Here is a 22,103-nt window from a genome sequence, read left to right on the forward strand (position 1 = left end):
TTTGTCTTACTGAGTGGTGGGTTGGCGGGCTGGCACTGAATAAAAAATGGAGAGCATAATCTTAAGTCTTCTTAAAGACATGGGTCTATGCCAGATACGTGGCCCCTGATTTGGTTGCTTCAACAATGCTGTCTAAATCTGTGTTTAAACTTCCACTCCTCCTCGTAATACGCACTGATCCTGCATCAGCGGAAATTAAATGCTGGTTAAAAAAAAGAAAAAAGAAAAAAGAAAGGAACACTTTGACACAAAAGACTGATTTAAGACTTTTGTTCTTTATTCCAAACTTCTTTTTCTTTGAAAAAAAAAAAAGGTACATGACGATAAGATACAAAAATACCTTCATCCTTTTTTTTCATGCACAAGTGTGTACAAATACACAAGATTGAAAGGCAAATTTTGAAAAAGATTTTGCTTTTACAAATAATGCATCGCCATATTACCACATGTAATCTGCAGTAAGTACCACATGAGTGCCCAGGGTTAGACAATGTTAACAGGAACTCTTATCAAATTTCTGCTTGCCAGGTCATGCAGTGACAGTCCAGTTACTGTTACATGATTTACAATGGATGTCTTTCTGAGTGTAAGTGGTCATCGGTATGGACCAGGTCCCTCCAAGTTCAAAGTGTCAGTGGTATGGACATAACCACAAAAACAAAAAGAAAGAAAAGCAAAACCTCTATCCATGCTAAAGGGAATATCCGGACTCCACTGTGATGATGAAATCCTGCTGGTATGAATTACTTAATGTTGGACTGCTTGTATAGGATGGAATCTGCACTTTTTCTTTTTCAAGAGTGCAGCAAACATTATAATATATCATTAAAACCATCATTAAAAAATACAAATATTTTGTTAGAACATAAATTTCCATCGTTTAAAGTTGTAATAGCAAAAATGTCTCTCAGAATGTGATTGAGAGTTAATCTAACGGGAACTTTCGATGCAGACTAAGCCATTAACAGTCATTTTCTTGGCAGTTAATTTGATCACAGCTCGTGCATTTAGAGAACCTTTCTGCAGTTTCAGAGGTTAAAAAAGAGTTTCAACTCCGACTAGAAAAGGATCCAATTGAATACTTACTGCAGGACAACATATATAAATGCGTAGCTCGACAGTGGTCGTAATGTTGTAATCATTTTCTGTCACTGATGTCACACCTGATAAAATAAAATCTCACATTGTTCTGTTGTCGACACATTTTAAAGCAGCACATGTCATCTGCACGTGAGCAGAAATTGCTAGAAATCTTGAACTTCACTCATTTCTTCATTTAATGGAAGACAAAACAAACTTAGATGTTGACCATTAAGTTCTTGTCTCTGTCACATCAGTCAAACTTAACATAACACTGTTGCCATTTCCCCAGCAGCCAATGTAAAATCAATGAATGCACAGCGAGAGAAAAACAAAACTTAACGGTTACAATACATTTTGCCATTTATTGCTTATGGGTGTAATGTGCAGTAATTGTTGTAGCGTTATCACAGCTTAAGAACAGTATTGAGTTCATGCTAGGTAAGATCCAAAGCTTATCTGCTTCATTGTTGCTATTACTGGTCGTTGTTGATGCTCTTTGGTGGTTATGGCTTCACTGCTCCTATCTACCCTTCTCACTGGTCGGCTTTGTAGCAGTAGACACCATAAGACTTTTGCTGCTTGTCTGGGAATCCGATGAAGCGCACAGCAGCTTCTGTGGGGCTGCAGTTCTTGCGGGGCCTGGTGATGGGGTAGCGAATGCTTCCGTCAGCCAACCAGCCGGCATCGCAGCGATCGTAGCCCTTGAGTTTCCAGGCGGCGTACATTTGGCCAACCTTTGCAATCTCCGCACCATCATCCAAACATGCCTGGGTAGCCTCGTCGAAGGTCAGCCTGTCAGGCTGGACCAGCCAGTACACATGTCCTGACACAAGAGAAACAACATTTGATACCTTTAGTCATGATATTCACTCAAGTGAGCTCAGCACAACTTGGGGAAAGAAGAGAAAAAAAATCTTAAAATCTCACCCTTGAGTTCACCGGTGTAGCAGAAGACATCATAGCGGCCTCTGTGCTTGTCTCTGCGTCCGTAGTTTCTCAGGCCAGGTCCACTGCTGGTACCACCGCAAGCCTCACGGGGTTTGGTGATGGGATACTGCACGGTGCTGTCGTTGAGCCACCCAGCATTGCACCAGTCCAGACCCCCCTTCCAGGCCTCAAAGAGCTGATCGAAGGTGGCGACCACAGCATCCTGGTCCTCACAGGCCTGCACAGCATCGTGGAAGTTGAGATTGTAGCGGCCGCTACTGGGAGAGTACGGGAATACGACTCCTGGAGGAAGCAGACAAGATCAAATTATTAAAAAAAAAAACAAAAAAAAAACATAAACCTTCAGAATATATATTTTTGTGTATATCAATCCTAAACCTGTTAGGATGTCTTAAAGATAGACAGATGTTTAAAGAGTGTGACTTCATCAAATATTAACTGGGAACACAAGCTAAAGTTGTGCAGCCAAATCAATAAATTGGAACAGGATGTCCCAGCTGGAAATTGGCAGATGCAAAACCAATTTAAATGAAACATTGTCAACTATCCGAGCAGATTGTCAATGAATCATATCACATAACCTAATATGCCTGATGTGAAGACATTTTGGAAGAGGAAATAAGCTTTTTTTTTTATTTTTCCAGTAATGCGTTCAGATCCGATCCGACTGTAGAAACATGTAATTGAGTAGAAGTGTGACCATTACAGTTTACAATCAGTTTAGAATGGCACTTCTAGTAAAATTCTATATAATGTTGAATAATTTTAGGGATATGTTGGTGGCCTTTAAGTCCACTGCCACCAAACCAGAAGTATAGGTGGCACACAGTATGTTTTGTGTTATGTTACGTACATGTGAATATCGGTCTATTAGCGCAGCAGCTTGCAGCATATTGGCAATGGTTTCCAGAAGCCCAACTTTGCTGACTCATTAATTTTGTGTTTCTCTGGCCCGCTGCACAGTGGGGAGGTGGGGGATGGGAGTGTTCTTTTATGTAAACTAAGTGTTAAGTTCTGCCACATTAAAGATCATAGTAGTGGGAAGCATGGTAAGTGTATGGATGTGAGAAGTGGTAAAACAGATTTTCAAAAAGGAATACATGCAAAGATGAAACCCGACTCAAGACAATTGCTTTTGCAACATGCAGAGGTAAATGCTGCAACAAATAAATTACCTTTGCTGAGACCAGCGCCGGCACCTTGCACCTCCAAGGTGATCTCTTGAACTGTGTCCTTGTCTCCATTCACAATCTCGCAGCGGTATTTTCCATTGTCTTCCACAGAAACGTCAGTGATTGTGATGGAGCCATCGTCACTGTCCTCTTCCTGCAGAAAGGCACGGTCTGTAAATCTTCCGTAGGTCTTCTTGTGGAATCCCATTGAAACCAGCACTTCCTCCTCCGGAGTGTCATCATCCGCTAATTTGGTCCATTGCACCCGGACACCAAAAGCTGAGCCATCTGACTGTGGCAGCCTGCAGGGCAGGGTGATGTTGGCACCCGGTTCAGAAAAAACCATGACTGGAAAAAGAAAGAAAGAAAAAAAAAAGACACGATATGAGTCTAACGTTGCAGTTTAGCCACTTGGAAAGTTTTACGGTGCTTATATAGCATTATAGATCTCTTTTAATACACTAACTCCAAAGAATTCAGGACTGTTTGCTCTATTTTGTGTTTGGCGTACAACTGGTGCCGCAAAACCGTCAGCGAAACACCATAAAAGGAGAAATACTCAGACGATCCCTTGGCAAGTGACCCCACCTTTATCAGCTTTGGCATTTTGTACTTTTTGTCATGTTCTGGCTTGTGCATGCTGTATATATGAAGATAATACGCTATATATGTACATATATATGTAGTGCATAAAGGATTAGCTTACACAAAAACTGCCAAAGACTCTGGAGGTATCCTTTTTTGGCTAATTAGATATAGTATTGGGCACCAGCCAGTCGTCAAACCTTGGAGCCAATCAGTCTCTTCATTTTTTTCCTGCTGTTGCCAGTCCTAGCTCTCATAAACCGTAGGTTCCTTGGCATTAACCCTCAAAATGAAATACTTATCTATCTTCCACTACATCTGATTTTTATTTAATAACTAAGGCACTAGAGGAATAACAGGAATAAAGGGAACAGATAAAGTTGTGCACTCCTCGTCTAGCCGACAGCTGAAAGCCGCAGGTTTCAGGGTCTCGCCATGGGTTCCCATCATTTCCATAACCTCTATGTTACGACCCCACAGGACTTGCTTAGTTAAGAAGACCCCAACCTGCAAAGTGTTGCAATTTCCAGGCAATAATAGGCACCAGATGAATAGATGTACAGGACCTCTGACCCCACTCGACAGCCAACTCTCACATGCCCCCCACTCCAGTCCAACTTTAACAGATTAGGCCTTGATGAGTCAAGAGACATTGCACAGAACACATCATTTAATCTGGAAATTAGTACATAAATTAAATCAGCTGCTTGAATTTAAGTTTAGGGCTCCTCTGATTATTTGGTATTCCCTGAGAAAACTGGCTGCTCCATATCTGATTTATGTTCTTCCCACTTACTCAGTATAGAAGATCTGTGTGTAAACCAGTCTGTCTCTGATTTCTGACAGCAGATGCCAGCATTTATGCTGAGGCGCCTCACTTGGAGCAGGCACACTGGAGCCATTACTGGAATACTGTGTCATGGGCCCCAACAAACCTTTCCCACATGAATAATACAGGACATAAAAGAGCTACTGGCTGGCTGCCTTTTGCAGTGATCACCCCATATCCTACTGACAAGGCACGCACACGTGCACGCACACGTGCACACACACATGCGCACACACACACACACACACACACACACACACACACACACACACACACACACACACACACACACACACACAGGAGTGACATCAAATTCACTTTTAATCAAACCCATGCCGAAACTGTTCCAAGCTTCAAGTTCACTTAAAAAATGTGTGTGTGTGTGTGTGTGTGTGTGTGTGTGCTTGCGTGCGTGCGTGCGTGCGTGCGTGCGTGTGTGTGTGTGTGTGTGTGTGCGTGTGGACACTGTTCAGGGGTACGCAGATCATTAGTATTGAGTGCTCCTGCACCAGAATGTAATTAGCAGAAGCACTGCTAACTGACCTAATCTACCCTTCAGTCTCACTTTATGCCACTCCATACTTAACTTTCCCAGTTCTTCTCTCAGGCTACACTACTCCTAACAGCAAATCGCCACACCCAGCAGCATCACTGACATCTGACTCAAGTGGCCAGCATGCTGCCAGCTATTTTATGAGGTAGGAAACACCCTCTTGCTGCTGCTGATTATTAATGTCTTGCAAAAATAAGTAGAGCTTAAATGCAGACTGGACAAGAAATCCCCTTTGCTTATTTTGTCATTGAGAAATGACTCACAGCTTCTCCGTGCCTCATAAAATTCTCTGCAAGTATAGCAGCTGCATGAAGTGTGACTAAAACCTAAATGACTCACTGGCAAAGGTACCAGTGATGTGGGCAACCAGGTGTGATACCATCAAACATAATCTAAAAATGTCTCAATTCTTAAATTTTAGTCAGGAGAGGATGCAGAAAAAAGGGTCTCATTGTAATGTCTTAAAAAAACCCAACCCATAGTTCTGCACTAAAATGAAAACCAGCCCTAACCATTGGATGTGTGGGCTGTAATCCTGAAATGTGAAACAAAAGCAGAGGATTGATTAAATGCCACAGCGCCAGTGTCGACGTGAGACAAGAGCTTAGAATAATTTACTGAGTACATACTAACATAATGCCTTGCAGGGCGAGGTGAAAGGATACGGGACAACTCCGTCACTCAGGTATATATGTTCTGCAGCAGCCTTGAAGATCATCATACTTGAGAGGCAGCAGCAGCAGACAGTGAGACAGGCTTGTTGTAAGTAATTCCACACTCTTTCCTGCTTCTGCAGTTACCAACAGACACATGTCCCACTGGAGAATGTGGCCCCGGCCATGAGGGGCACACAGCACTCATAAAGCAACAGCCTGTTTTGTGAACTTTTTTTGTGGGAAGAGAAGGAAGCCTTTCTTTCCTTTGACACACCTCGAAACACATGTGATTCTCTGAGGTGAGAGATGGGGCCAAATTGTCACATTCAGCAGAAATATGGGAGGACAAATAATACTGAACGCTTCCCGTTTGAAAATGTTGACAAGACTGTGCCTGGGAATGAAAACACACCAAAGAAGTAAATGAACATGTGTGTATGACAATAAAAAAGCTTGGCAGCTGCAGCCAGGACCTACTGCCATTTTATTACCAAGCACAATTCTCTCTCACTCTGTAAAAGGTTGTATTTGCAAATGATTGGAACCATCTGCTTCTTTGCAGTGCCAAACAGTAAATTAACAACAACATTACAGCCATCCAGGTCTACTGAGTGCCCCAGATATTTTCAAACTCCACAAGTCTAATTAGGCAGTTACATTCTGAGACCTAATTTATTCTTAAGTAATTGAATGACTAAATGACATTTAATTGGGTAAAATCTCTTTCAGGCAAAAATTTGAAATCGCTTATTGGGAGCCGGCGTGGAGGGCCACACCCTCTGACTGAGCAGCAATGCACAGGATGACGAGACAAAGCATCCCACAGCTTTGTTCTTGTGTGCTTATGGCCCGCTTGTGTCAATATGGAGAAAGAGTTAACAAGCACAGCTGGGACAAACACAGCCGGCCAACTCCTACACACTAATCCCAATAAGCTCCTTCCTGCATTTCGCCCTGCAGACCTAGCTTGGAAGTGTGCATGCGATTTACATGTGGATGTGTGTGTGTGCACAGGATTTAACACAGTCCTCTGCACACGTGTAAAGCAAACTGCCAGTTGTTAAAATTCATGCTAAATGATATGAATGCAATTGTAGCAAGCATGGCTCCATCACCATCTCATCTCCCAGCCTTAACACATTTGCCACTCAGCCCCCGAGCTTCAGGCCTTTTCCCAGCCAGGCTCCTTTTCCCAGCCAGCCTTAGCAACTGGGCCAAGCCTCAGTAACCAACGACCACAGTGAGCATTACACTTAACAGACTATTACCTCACAGGGAAAGACAGAGTCATTTGGCTTCTCTTCAGCATGGGGCTCTATACATTTGGCCGTGGGTCATTAATCTTAACTTTGCTCTTGTCAGGCTGCCCGTTACCATGGCCAATTTCCTAAAGCTTCCAGGGCCAGAATGAGTCAGTAGGTAGGAGGACAGGCAACGCCCAACACCCAGACATACAATACACTGGTCCCATGGTAAATACTGTATACTATACTGTATGGAACAGTGACTGAACTGGCTGGAGCTGAGAAATTGGGTTTTATATAATGCAGACAATGAGGTCATTTATAAACATTGAAATATTCGGACACATTCACGCACACACCCGTGACATCACTGGCCTGTGGCAGAGGTGTCAATGTTTGGATAAAACCGCACAATCTCCATTCAGACAGAGAGAGAGCGAGAGCGAGAGCGAGAGCGAGAGCGAGAGAGAAAGAGAAAGAGAGAGAGAGAGAGAGAGAGAGAGAGAGAGAGAGAGAGAGAGAGAGAGCTCTCCCAATGGATGAGCCAATCCCTCTGCTCTTGGAAAAGAGGGAGCTCAGACATCCTTAATTTGAAATCTACTGAGTCAGCTTGGAGGGCTGCTGAAAGCATATTAAACATCACTCAATGCATATAACATGAGAGCTTCTTGGACGCCCCTCCTTTATTTTATGTCACCGCGACGTAAAGTATTTTTCAGCTCACAGTTACAGCAACTCAACCATCTTGCAGTGTCATCCTGTAGCCAGGTGTGAATATGAAATTATAACAGTGTTATGATGGAGTCCAGGTCCTTCCCAATGAGCAATATTTCTGGTTTTCACATTCTATCTGCAGCAGGCAGTGACATAAATTATTATTGGAAAGGAGGAAAAAAACAGATTGGATATAACAGTGAGAAATTCCTGGCTGTTAACACATTGTAATACAAATTTACTTGTGAATATGGGACAGCCACTAAGTCACCTTTGACCCATTTTAAAAGTGTTTTTTTTTAGTGATGTGGTCATCATTCAGAAGAGTCAGCAGTAAGCTTCTGTTGAACGACAGGGTCATTCATCTACCAGCCAATCCGTGCTGTGGTGGCCTGCACGCAGCAAGTAAATGAGTTGCTGGTGAGCCACACTGTGTCTGTGTGTGTTACCCCAGAGACGACCCATCGCAACAATGACCCTGTCGTTACGCAAGCATGTGCAGTGGTGCTGCTTCAGTCACAGCTCATCCCCCCGTCCTTCTTTTTCACATGCACATTGATATTCTTCCACATTGATACTAAATCATTTATTGAAAAAAGATTAACAAACCCAAAACATTTACAGACATATTTAAATGTATAAAGAAATTATACATGAGTTCAGTCTTACCTGTCACTTGCAAGTTCGTTTCTTGACTGTAGGAGCTGCCTGCCAGTGTCAGGGAGATAATTGTGATGCAAAGCAGACTCACCATTTTGCGTCTTTTTTCTTTTTTTTTTTTTTTTACCAAAAGGGCCTTTTTCAATAGGAATATAAATAAACTTAATTATACAGTCAGATGATGCACTAAGTTATCTGGGTTGCAAATAGTTAAAGTAAGCTGAAAAAATTTTAAGTTTTATTCTCTTTTATTCTTATTTATCTCGCTGCCCCCTTCCTATTTGTCTTTGTGCAGCAGCCGCCTGTGGTGCTACTGGAAAGTTTGGGCTCCTCAGAGGTCCAGACAAGTGCCTTTTATTGTAACCAAGCATGGTTAGACCACTCCTACTCCCATCAGCCCATCACCATGCATAGCCCTATACCGGCAATCCTTTGCCACTTTAAAGTATCAAAAATCCCGCCTCTCCTTTAGGAGAAGGGAATGATCAAACTCTAACATGCAAATGATTATTCAAGGAAATACAAACTGGATGAAAGTGAAATAACTATTAAATATGTGTAAGATACAATACGATTAAAGTGAAAAAAAAAGCATTTTTTTCACATTATTAATATATTTTAATGTTTATTATTAAATAAATTACTTAAATTATTAAAATGTAAGAAAACCTTTCAAACATCACTCTTCCATGACTTATAAATGAAATGCGTTTTCACTCACTTTTCTTACTCTCTTTTGTAATCTCTAATTAACTGAATCCTACAATAAACTGTCTTGAAGTTAATGAACTGCCATGCCAATACATTGCGCTTCATAAATTAATTCAGACGCAAACAGACAGTTGTGAAAAACCAAGAATAAGCATGCACTTGATGTAATTCTAGTAAATGTAGAAAGGTTGTAAAATGTGATCCACACCAACTGTTTGCCCTCGAGACATCCTTTTTGTCTTGCCCTTCTTCCCATTAAAGTCATGATGTTCTCTTCTTTTCCATTTTTATTGTTCCCTGTAACATGTATTCTTCTTTTGGTAGATACAGCTGTAATTAAGGAAGTAAGAGACCAAGGCAGCAACGACCCACCCACCTCACAGCTGTAAAATGTGTGAGCGTGCTTCTCTCAGTCTCCTCTGATGCTGTTGTGGAAGAAACGGAGCTTCAGAGAAGCGAAGCAGAGAAGCCAGAGGCAAGTAAAACGTGAATTTGCAACCAGTCATGAGCAGAGAGGACCTGTGTGGTCCTTCCAAAATGTTTTCTCAGGCGTTTCGATGGTGTTTGAAAGATGGCAAGGCTGGGAATTGAGCAACATGTGGCAGATGCTCCTCTGGACCGTTCCATCACTGGAGTTATTGCAGCTGGGACAATCCAAACTGTTTTCATTTTCCGCCTCTTTCTTTCTTTTTTCCGCCCCAGCTGTCAATCCTTCAAGCCATGCAGAGATGACAGCAGAGTCCAAGGCAATCCTTTGTTGTACATTCTGGTCAACTATAGGTCCAAGCTTATTTGAATCCTCCAATCCAAGTTAGGGACAAAAAGAGGAGCCTATATAAGGTACTGTTACATAAGATTGCCACAGGCCCTAAAGGCAGAGTGAAATTATGATCATACATGGCCCCAACGTGATGGCACAGCAACCTCTTTCATTCTACGAGCTCCAGTCTGAGCCGCAATCACCTATTTCACGAAGCAGGATATTTAGGCCACTGAGGATATCAAAGCCAGCGCTGTCTGCAGCAGCTTTACTGTTGATGGCAAGATAGCTGTTTAAGTGAGCATTTCCTTTCCTCCCAGCAACTAGCCATTTGTAGACACAATAGACTGGAAAACATGTGTAGCCAAACTGAACTGGCTATTGTTGCAATTTTCTCCTTCGGTCCAGCTTGACAAAAATAATTAAAAGGCGGATGTTTTATGCAATAACTGGGAGTGTGTTCACATGATGCAGGTATAAAAGAAGCCGGTACAATCAACAGAAAGTGTAACTCAGCTCAATACAATGAAACTTGGAGAGTCAACATGATTGCATTTGACAGAGCTTGGCAGGACATGTAAGAACAACAATGTGAGTCTGGATCTGGAGAAGCTGCATGGATTGCAGCCTCTGTGGGACTTTTAGCTTAACATGAAACTCCTGTGTAATATTTCAGAAGAAACTGTGTGATGAACAGTTACATAATTGCTGTAATCGCCAGGCACATGAAGCGACGCATACTGTACTTTTGCACTAACAAGGGACGATTATTGAGTAATGCAATGTCATCATGGTCATCATAGCAGGAACAGAAAGTCCCACTCAAAGCTGATTGGATACAAATTTGAAAAAGACATTGAAAGATGGATAGATAGCTATATATTTTCTCCTCCTGGTTTTTTTGCTGCACTCTGGAGGCACCACAACTTACATCTGGCACGTCTGGCTCATTGACAATGATCATGGGACTACAGTAGATTTATGCTGTAGGGAAGTTCATATTTAATGATTTGCCCAGAAATACACCTGTTGACAAACTCTGACTCTGAAACTCAAAGTCCAGTCATAAACACATTCTTTTTTCTTTTTTTTCCTAACTAAAATAACAGTTTCTTTTTTAATTCAGCACTGCAAAATGTTGCCATTCATCAAATATAACATAATGGCAATGAAAAGTATCTTAAAAAAACATAAAGAAAGGGGTGATGTTGATTCTGCTCCCGGGCAGACACATACGTAAGCTTTCACATGTACAACTATGTACATCTGTACGTGTGCGCTCATTTGAGCACTGGGAGGATTTGGAGCCCTGCCCAGGGACTTCTACATGGCTCTGCTGTGTTAGATCAAGTCTCAGGGCCATGAGCACATTCACAGCTGGCTCTCTGCAGGCTCAGTTCCCAGCCTTTGGCCGGGCTACAGAAAATCCTTGTTAACATATAGCAGCTCCATGGTTTTGAGCCACTAAAAGCATTGAAGAGCAGGAGGGTGTGTAGCATCCCAAAAAAATTACCATCAGGAGCCTTGGGAGTTTCTTATATAAACCTTCCCATAACACTGGATAGGATAAAATGGAAGATGAACAAGAACGGGTTACCCCATGTAAAACGTGCACATAAGCCACAGCCAAACATATGGTTGTAATTATCTGTACTAGTACCACACGTGATTAGGATTGGAAACATTTCTGAAGATGACGTGGGGATGATGCACAGCTTCGCTGCTGGTAAAGAAACAGTGAAGCGAAGGGCTGGGACTTTAAAAGGCCTGGGTGGGACGAGAAAGCAAATGTGCTGAATGGATACTTATGTGAGCAGAGCTGCTTTGACGCCACACAGTTGGTGTGTCATAGTCTCATCGCTTTCATATCAAGGAAGATCAGGGAGGAAGAAAAACAGCATTTTTCATTTTGTGTTTTGTAATGGATAGTTTCTGTCAACAGATCTTGATTAGAGGGGGCTCCATCCACACACGGTGGCCTTCGCTTGGTTGCTCCAGCTGTTGTGTGCAGCCATCTGTATACAAGACTGGCCAGGATGGTGGGAGCATGCTCCTGGTGCAACAGTGTTTGAATGCCGGGATATGCCATTCATTAGTTGGCTTTGGCACAAAACCATACAAAACCACAATGCAGCCATTAAGGAACCCACAGGGTTCAAATGAGTCCTTAGAGACAAGCGGGGATAACAAGATTAAAAGCTAGTTGAATTCAATTTGGCATTCCTTTTATTTGATGTGCGATAGACGTCTGGTGGCCCAATGCTGCCTTCACAGATGCACCAATGTCTGTAAAACTGTGGTTACCTTTTTATCAAATTTGCCTTCAGCGTCTCATTAGACACCTTATTATCAATTAATTAGATACAACTAAGTTTACTTAAACATTTCCTGCTTTGTTGCACTTTTTCTTTTGGTAGATACATATATTGGTACATGGTATTTAGTAAGTAATTGTCATAACTTTTTTGATATTCAATTGCAATGAATTATTTTTATGTTCAGTCTTACTTTAACTTCCTTTAAAAGAAGGATTTGTGCTCGTATGCTTACATACAATATTTCTGAGTGAATCCACAGCATCTATTAACATCACATTCAGCCTCTGTAAAATAATGTCGGCCTGAAAGTAACTTATTTCTATTTATTTCACAAACATTAAACATTATGGACTAGGATCTGATCACTCAGTATTACAATGAAACTTTTTTTTTTTTTTTTTTTTCAGAAAAGATCGCAAATTTTGACCTGCAACACAACAGGAAGCTTCAAATGTCACTGCTATGTGCTGTCAATACTCCTCAGCACTGAATTAGTGTGCTACATGAAATCATTAAGGTTCAGATCTCAAAACCTGTCCCCAAGTGTTATATCACCCCACCAAATTGTCATATTGATACATGGCACAAAAGCTGTGGTATGTATGAATATGTCTCTCAGAGAACATCTCAAATGCTTTTACATGCTTGCATTGTGCTGTCACAAACACACATTTGTTTCTGCTTCATTTTCTATTCATTTTTTTCCCCGTCTCCATCTGATGGTTGGCTTTGTTTTCTGCATTTCACTGCCAAGCTCTCACCAGGGGGGCACGTGGGTGTGAGGCCTCGCACTAGCTGCAGCTGCAAAGGACTGTGGGAGAATCGCTCTTGTAACACAATTTGAGCAATCACGCCACTTATGTCAACTCACGACATTAAATCATGTAGTCACTGGTGGCCGCTCACCACTGGGTGCTTGGATATTGGCAGTTGGATTTTACAGTCAAACTGCAGCTAAGTTTTTCCAAATGAGCTGATAAAATAAATTAATCCTATCAATATTGAGGACTATATGGAAAACACATGATCATTTTCCATCAGTAAAAAACATTAACTAAAGGAGTTGCAGAAATGGGCTAAGAAATGTCTGAGCTTTCGTTTCTTTTGAAAATGTTTCTCATCGTGGAAATAATTAGCACCAAGTTTTATTAATACGTCATCTGTTGTAAAAACTTCAAAAGTGAACGAGCAGGAGTATCGGTAACCGGTCATACAAACTGTTGCCACACAACAACACAGACAAGCTGTAAGTCATACAGAATTATACTCAGAGAGAGGTATTCTTGATTTACCCATTGATGTGTTGGTTTATTTCATAAAGCTCAGATTATGCTAGTTTGCACTCTGAGAATATATGGCTGCTCAATGCAACTCCATGCATGAAGAAACAGTATAGTTGGTGTGATGCCACATGTCACATGTGATTTTCTTTTTCATATTTGCCTTTGAGGATTCAGTTCCCATCCATAAAAGCTTGGCTTGAGAGCAGCGATTCACTATTTAATACATGGACGCTAGAGGTGCTGCTGCTGCCGTCATACAAACAGATGTGATTATAGACACATTGCCGCTGCCATTTCAATGACTGAGAAAACAGGAAAATCAGAACATTGTCATGAAATCAAAAGACATATGTAATGTCTCCCTGTAATAATAGCCTTTCCCCCCCATATGTTTGATGATCAGGGTTCCATTGGGGGGAAAAAACCCCAAAACATTCATCCACAGAACATTGTCATGTTGTGGTGATTGGTGTTTTAGTGGGCAAAGGAAATCCTATCTCCCATTTCCAAGATGTGGGTGCTATTCTGCCTTTGAAACATCTGGTTTTTATACCTACTGTGTCTCCACACCAGCCAAAGACTCAACAAGTTAGTATTGGTTTATATGTTACCACGACCAGAACAAAGTCCCGACAGTCATGTTTGTAGGCAGATTGTCCAATGTAAAATAAAACAATCCATATTTAAATGAATGTCACTGTTCGTTTATGCAGCAACTTTTTTGATATTGGTACATCTGAACAGTCTCATTGAAAGCTTTCTAAAACACTTGCGCACAATAGTTGCAGTGCACTACAATCCACATGTGCAAGAGATCAACAATGGCGGATTACAGAGTGAATTTAACATTGCTCTTTCAACATTTAAACTGGGCCAAAGTGACATAAGGCATGACTTTTGATGAGTCATAGGTGTGAAGCAGCTCTGACTTTTATATACGCCCAAATCATATCATCATCACAACACTGCAACTTTATGCACAATAATAACAGCAAAGGTTCAGCATCCATCTCAATGTTTTTTTGACTAGCAGAAGTTACTCTGTTCAATGGAGTAGTGCAAATTGACTTTGCTATCACTAACTATATTTATACACCCAGTCAATGAGGCCAATGTATGGAGCTTTAATTCAAAAGTTATAACTATTATCAACAGAATTGTCCCAAGCAAAGTATAAATGGGTGGGCATCTCTGGTACAGCACAAATCCGGTTTTATCCAGTATTTGACACAAAAACACAAGATATACATTTCATTATGAAGCAGTCTTTAGGGTTAGGGTTAGATCTGAGGTGTGACATGGACAGTTTTGGTGTATATATACTGTACAAGCTAAATTTGAAGGACAAAGTCATATGGTACTTTACTAAATATATATGGACATATACTAGATATATGGAAAATATATAAAATAGCAATTAAAAATAACAATATGTAAAAGTGCATTATACAGGGTTTATTTTCTCCCCAAAATTCTGAAATCTCACCCATGGACGAGTTGTCCTCTGAGGATGCTGTCCATTGACGAGTTGTCCAGGGTGTCAGTTTTGTGGATGAGTTGTCTGTGGACGAGGTTTCCTACAATGGTCAGAATAGATCTCAGACCTTTTATCTGTATCAACCCTGCTTTTTGTTTCAACAATATAAACCAAAACTGCATAAGCTGCATTTCGTTATGCACTAAAGTTTTTATGTACCAAAACTGCAGGAGGGCTCCAAGTGTGGGTACAATGAGGCTGAAGGCATTTCTGTATTTATTTTTTATGTTACACTGTGTGTTTAACTCTTTGATTTTAAATGTTTTTTTCTTTGTTAATTGCTTTTTATGCTTTCTGTTTTATTTCTAATGTTTGTTTTGAAATTTCTTTTTTCGATTCACCTTTCTTTTTGTTCTTGCCAACTGTATGTCTATGAAGGTAAAGCACGTTGAATTTCATTGTTGCTGAAATCTGCTACACATATGAAGTTGACTTGCCTGAACGCTCATCGGGAAACATACATCTGTTCAGCAGCCTGAAATCACCTCCTTCTCACCTCTTTCTCACCTCCTTTACAACGTGACAAGAACCGAGGTGTGAATAACACGTCACACATTTCTGTAACTCTGCTAATTTTGCTTCTAAAGGCTCCTGCAGACTGTGTGATTTTAACAATCATGTAAGTTCACAGCTCGCCACACTGTACAACACGGATCAAATAAACGTAGGTCACGACATGAATTTTGCTGTGTGCAGATTGCATGATGAAACAAAATGAATCGCTGAGTAAAACAATGTGAATCGACATGATTGCACACAAAAAAAAAACATGTCATAAATATGAAACAAAGAATATAGTGGAATAGAAATGAACATGAACGGAGCTTCGCAATGGTGCCATTAATGCATTTGCAGAGAAATCCCTCAAAAAAGGGGAAGGAGAATAATGTGGCTGCAATTGTGGCTTGGAACGAAAGGCCAACCTGGAAGCCAATTTTGCAAAAGGAGCTTGAAGTAAGTACTTGTTGGAGTCTACTAGTATTTTATGTTAGCATTTACTGTTATGGTGTTGCATTGTCCAACAGAACAAGCTCTATGGAAACAGAACAAACAGGTCGCAGCTGCCGACCCCCCAAATATCTGACACTGTCCAAATTTTGGACCATGCATGACAATGGTGGTCCTTGAACTGGTCTCACAGTGCGACGTAGGACTGATTTAGAGCCAATACCAAAGAGTTTGCCATGTTTCTCCCATGTTTCTCCCATGTTATCTTTTGTCTGCGACAGCTGAAAATTGCATGGTGTGTAGCTGCCTGAATAAGTTACCCCAGAGCTATTTTGAAATGTGTAAGGCAGTTACTGACTCTTAGCATTAATATTAACATTAGTCAAAGTTATCATGTCCTTTATACTGGAGAACCTTATTAATCCTGCACTAACTCAGATGTGACAGCAACATGTAATATTTTCAACTCCAAGTACCAAAAAATTCCTTTAACCAGAGCTTACCTTCATAAAGATGTCTGCATGTTTGTAGTTTATCTTGAATATTTTGATGCTGCCTCATCAATATTTCATGAATTTTTTATCTCAGGAACTGTAAATACTCCATTTATATCATTCTCCTAAACATAGCCGACTTAATATCGGTTGAACGCAACAAGTGAATTAGTCATTAGACTAATCCATACGCTGATAACAGCTCAAGTCAACACAACACTAAAAGAAATACAACTACAAGGACTTTGATATGATAATTAAATGAGACATTTATAAAGAATGATATCAATTCTGAAGTAAATAGTTAGACTTGATATCATGAGTAAAGTACCTAATAATGTTTGAATAAACTCAGAACTTTAAATCATCATTTAAACTTTTTTTGTACCCTTTCCTTGCAGCTTTCTACTTAAAATACACCAAAATGTGGGGTTTTTTTCTTGTGTTTTTTCTTGTGTTTAACATTCTTGTGTTATTTCTTTGCAACAATCATCACAGCATCTAAAATAAATGGTTGATAATAGCAAAAGAAAAGCATTTCTCTGTAGATTTTCCAACTGTAAAGGACCTAAATAAGCACCAGAAAGAGCATAAAAACAAAAGTATGCAATGTTTTTATTCAAATGCAATAAAATAGGTTGTAATATGCAAAACCCCTACTATGGCCTTGTAAAAGTCCCTTTAAATATTTTGAATGGAAAGCTGTAAATTCCACACTGATGGAGCTGGGTAAGGATAAACACAGGGGCGTCATGGAAACCTACATGTAATTACTGTATGTTGTCAAAGCGAACAGATTTCACTTTAGATTTTCTGGGAGTCATCCACAGACCACATTGGCACTATAAGGGAACTTACAGTTGCCCAGGGAAATGAGTGTGTTCAGTAGTGATCATTTATGGGAAAGCAATCTGACTTTAGTTTTGTTCTTGGAAGGGGGGGGTTACCACTATGGCTGTGAGTTCCCCTCCCTTTACTGGGTGTTGGAGTCTTTTCGCCTCTATATTGCTCATATGTACCTTGAACCCTCCCTGAACTATGTTCAAACTCTTAAAATGTCAGAAGGTAGAGTGAAATCCTCCTGCGTTAGGAAAATACTTTTTTATCATGAGATTTTGAATGAAAAACATTCGGTTTTCCTGAAGAAAATATAGCTTGATAACTCAGCTTCCATTTATCTCATTTGCCATTTTTGTCACCAAGTTTACTGTATTTAAACAGATTTGAAATCGAAATTAAGATAACGGAGATGCATTAAATCTCTAAATTCCCCATTGAGTCACGAGGAAGTGTGAATGCCAAAATGTGACTCAAAACAGTTTTTACTGAGAGCAAAGTCTTAGCATCAAAAGACAATTGAGACATTCAAATCTTGGGTGTTGGGGAGCTGTTTGGGTGGATTCACAGCATAATACTGCCCCCTGAGCGGTTTAATGAATAACCCAGAAGCACTGCAGCCACATGTGCTTTTATTCATGATTGATTTAAGGAGTCATAAAAAGTCATACAATCCACGCAGACTTCTTAGTCCCAAACCGGAGTTCCAGCCAAGGACACCAGTGGGGTCAGTTCGCCACCTGGCTTAGCAAATAAAATGGTGAATTCAACTTCAATCACATCTCCGTCATGGTGTTTAGCTTGAAACTAGGCAGCTTCATCACACATCTTTGTGAAAATGAATAAACTAGTACAGCATTGATTTTTGTAGACCTATCTGTTTCCAATTGGGGAAGAAAGTGGGATTTTACTATCCATTTCTTGATTAAAAACATATGCTGCCCAAACTTGATGTGGAGGATGAGAATTATAAGCCTAATGTCAGAAAAGCCAATGCCTAAAAATGTCCACAAAGTTGGTAAAAATAAATACTCCAACTTGAGGTAATAACACACAATAAAAACCTATCATTTAATCAGTAAATCTTTATCGTCAAGCAGATTTGTATACAGCACAGTTGGGCAGGCAAGTCGGACTTCCAGCTAAATAATGTAAATCTCTCCCAAGGCAGTAGTATAGTAAAGTTATAGACACCATGTGTTGTTGAGGCTGAAGGTGAGGACCCCTGGGAAACTAATGGCTCAATGTAAATATTTCCCATAGTGAAAAATACAAAGGAACATCAGGCACACAAGTACAAAACAGCCTTGTGATAAACTCTATGGTTTGTTCCATGGGTGGAGTTTAAATAGGAACAGGATTTACTTCAGAGCGCCTCCTTCATTTATGATTGATTAAAAGAAATTTTATGGTTTGAATTCAAGGCCTGGCAATTCTCTTTTAAGTGCTGCCTTTACAGATGTTTAAAAAAGTTACATATTCTTACACTTGTATAAAAATGTTCAAGCAAACTAATTGCCAAAAGTTTGTTTGAACTCGTCATCAGGCATTCACTACCTTTGATCAACAAACTGTAAAAAGAATTGGCTGAATCGAATGTGTTTCAATGAGGTGATATAAGCGAGTGAAATAATGCAACATGTAATATTAAACATCTGCAAGTGGGAGCTGCGTTCAAATAGACATGAAAATTTTTTTTATGTGTCATTAAATAACCTTAATATACATGTGTTTTGGATTTATGAATGTTTACGTAACCCCAGTCCAAAGAATTTTGAAGTGTGAAAAGAAAACAGAAACTGGAGGCAATGACTTGCAATTCTACTTTTGAGAAGCTTATCCTCTCCAATATGTTTGTTTCTTTCTCATATCGAGTGAAATTTCTGATCTGATGGATGCAAAATGCTTTTATGGCGGTTTTTGTTTTGTTGTCTTGAGATGTGTGACTCCCATCATTAAGCCTGGTCTCGTGAATGAACTTATGAAGCCACTTGGACAAAGGGCGAACCGCCGTCAAAGTCATATGACCAGCTGACCTGATTATTTTGTGTTGTTATTTTGACTAATTTATTTTGCTTCCAATTTGTAAGAATGATATCTCTTTATAAAATCTGCATTTTTAAAAATTAGATTTCTTACATTACCCTGCATGTTTTGAAAATGGGGTTTTAACAATTATTATGTAAAAAACAAACAAACAAAAAAACCTTTATTTTAGTTGTTTCTGCTTTGACAGAGAAAACATTTAAGTTGCAGTTTAAAATAATTCTGTGTATGAGTAAGGCTAATATATAATGCCAGTATTGACAATTTAAGAAATTAAAGGTACAAATTCTTGTCAAGTAATATCTTTATGGAAAAAACTAAAACCAGTACAGTGCAATACTGGTGACCATTACTTGTGCCTCATAGAAAAAATACCCCAGGTTTGGGTTGGAGCTTTCATGTGCAGTTTGCACACATTCAGTTTTCTGAGGGTTTCCTCCCACAGTCTAAAGTCATATAGTAGGTGATTTAGTGTCTTTAAAGTGACCATAGATGTCTGTATATGTAGTAGTTTGTCTCTCTGTGTGTAAACCTTATGATGAAGAGGTGGCTCGAGGGTCATTATTCAGATGAGAAGCACTATGATCTCAGATCAGCGAGTAAGAGCTTAATCATGTCACACAAACCTGGCTGTGACTACTTAGCGCGGCTCGCAGAAGCCTCTTTTATTTGCTGATGGTTAATTTACAAATGGCTGGGTTTAAGTGGTTGTGCATTTCTCCCATGGAGTCATATACCAGTTTGTTTTTATTCATGCTACCTTTTTGTTTAGTTTCAAGATGAACATTTTGACAAACTGAACTGATTTTGTGAGATACTATTTTCTTTTCCAACAGCCATGTTGTAAATTGCTGTTTGTCAGGCACTGACAAATGGAGGAGGATCGCTGTCTGACAGCTCTGCAGCTCCGATTAGTGGAAGGCATGTGCATGATAGTCAAGCAGTGCCATCGACGCGGCTGAAACACAAACCAACTTTACGTTTAGCTGACAGTCTCATGCATCTCTATTGGCAGCCTCTGTCCTACCTTGGCCCACAGTAAACTGAGATTGTCTCGAGCCGCCCGAAGACTTTAAGCTGGATAAAGCAGTATAGCCGATTGGCAAAAAGCTTCAAAAAGGTATGAAACAATAATTGAAACAAAACAATAAAACATTACGCCTGGAGGTTAAGGGTGATCAAGTTATGGTTAAGCATCAATAAGATTATTGCTGACTCTGAACAGCAGGCACAAAATGACCTGTAATCTATTTATCGCCCATTATCTTCAATTATTGGAACAATAATAAGACTGTGGTCCCTCTGTTCCTGTTCACAATAAAATAGTGATAGGGAAGCAAACATTAAACAAATGTGCAGGACTGCTTTTTTTAACCTGCGTCTCTAAAATCATTCTGATCATTCCGGAACATTCTGACTCAGATTGACATTGAGAAAAAAAATCCTATTACCAGAGTACACTCTATTATCAAAGTAACGGAATAACTGATTAAAAAGTCTATAATTGATTCAAAATACTGCAGGGAGAGTCCTGACAGGAACCAGCATCAGAGATCACATCACTCTAATATTAGCTTCTCGTCATTGGCCTCCTGTTAAATCTAAAATAGAATTTAAAATCCTTCTTTTAACCTAAAAAGCTCTTAACAACCAGGCCCCATCGTATCTTAAAGAGCCATTAGACCTATATTGCCCTAGAAGAACTCTTTATTCTCAGTGCTGCTTACTGGAGGTTCATAGGTTTTCTAGCAGAGTGGGAGGCAGAGCTTTCAGGTATCAGGCTCCTCTCATGTGGAACCAGATCCTAGGCAGGCAGACACAGTCACTACTGTTCAGGTTAGACTCAAGACTTTTTTTTACTGCTGTAGGTGTAAACTACTAGAATACCCACACTGAGCTTGCTTCCTTTCTCACTCTCCATGTTTCACTATTACATGTCACTAACATTCAGTCTCTCCCATGCCCTCTGTCCCTGTGTTAACCTTTTCTCTCCTATACCACAAAACTATTTGGCACTATATACATACAATTGTTTTAAATTAAGTAAAACATGTCTATCATGTCTCACAGCGTAAAATGTGCACATTTGGTTGATAAATGACATATGATTAGGATTATATACTTATAGATTATAATGCACATTTGTTGATAATTCCCTTGATAATTCCCTTGCCTTTATTATTCTATGATTACAAGTTGCAGAAAAGAAAATCTATGAGTTTTCTATATGGGCAGTACTTATGATGGAAAGATTGGAGAAAAATGACTTGAGAGAACATGTCGAGTCACAAAGTCTGCATTGGTTGGTTTGTTTAGGGGTGGTAGCAAGTCGAAAACCACAGACTTCTAAGCAGGAGACCATTGTTCGTGCTCTGGCGAGAGAACTATAGTGAAGCCAGAAGAGCGAGTACAATACAATATGTTGTTTAATGTAATGGAGGCTTTCACAACACATGTCTGCACAGATCTGCAATTGTCATGATTTTGAAATACGACTATACGATTATGTGGATTGTTTTATTAAATTACTGTGATGCTGAGTTTAAGCAATATTCTCTACAATGTTAGTACAAGGTTATCATGAGTTATTAATGGTTCACTCCCTAATGTACTCATGCTCTGTCACAAAGTGTATATGAACTATCTTCCCTCCTTGAGAAACGTGCAATATAAATATTATAAAACAGTTGTATTTATTGCTACCTTGTTTATTTTGTTTTATACT

At 39.9% G+C, this 22,103-nt stretch overlaps 1 protein-coding gene across 1 annotated transcript; it reads right to left on the reverse strand.

Moving 5' to 3' along the window:
* Positions 1–255: 255 nt before the first annotated feature.
* On the reverse strand, positions 256–8,762 carry hapln1a (hyaluronan and proteoglycan link protein 1a). The gene is made up of 4 exons (XM_080499134.1): positions 8,454–8,762; positions 3,207–3,551; positions 2,011–2,313; positions 256–1,906 (listed from the first exon to the last, which is right to left on the reverse strand). Exons 1-4 carry the CDS (start codon positions 8,536–8,538, stop codon positions 1,617–1,619), a joined length of 1,023 nt encoding a protein of 340 aa, XP_080355260.1. The 5' UTR covers positions 8,539–8,762; the 3' UTR covers positions 256–1,616.
* Between the last annotated feature and the right edge of the window lie 13,341 nt (positions 8,763–22,103).

The sequence above is a fragment of the Blennius ocellaris genome, assembly GCF_963422515.1.
Source record: "Blennius ocellaris genome assembly, chromosome: 7".
Lineage (NCBI taxonomy): Eukaryota > Metazoa > Chordata > Actinopteri > Blenniiformes > Blenniidae > Blennius > Blennius ocellaris.

Excerpts from the sequence above, each read along its gene's own strand:
- hapln1a (XM_080499134.1), bottom strand. The coding sequence starts at position 8,538 with ATGGTGAGTCTGCTTTGCATCACAATTATCTCCCTGACACTGGCAGGC. Across the intron at positions 3,552-8,453 it reads AACGAACTTGCAAGTGACAG|TCATGGTTTTTTCTGAACCG; the intron begins GTAAGACTGAAC and ends TTCTTTTTCCAG. Across the intron at positions 2,314-3,206 it reads CGGCGCTGGTCTCAGCAAAG|GAGTCGTATTCCCGTACTCT; the intron begins GTAATTTATTTG and ends TGCTTCCTCCAG.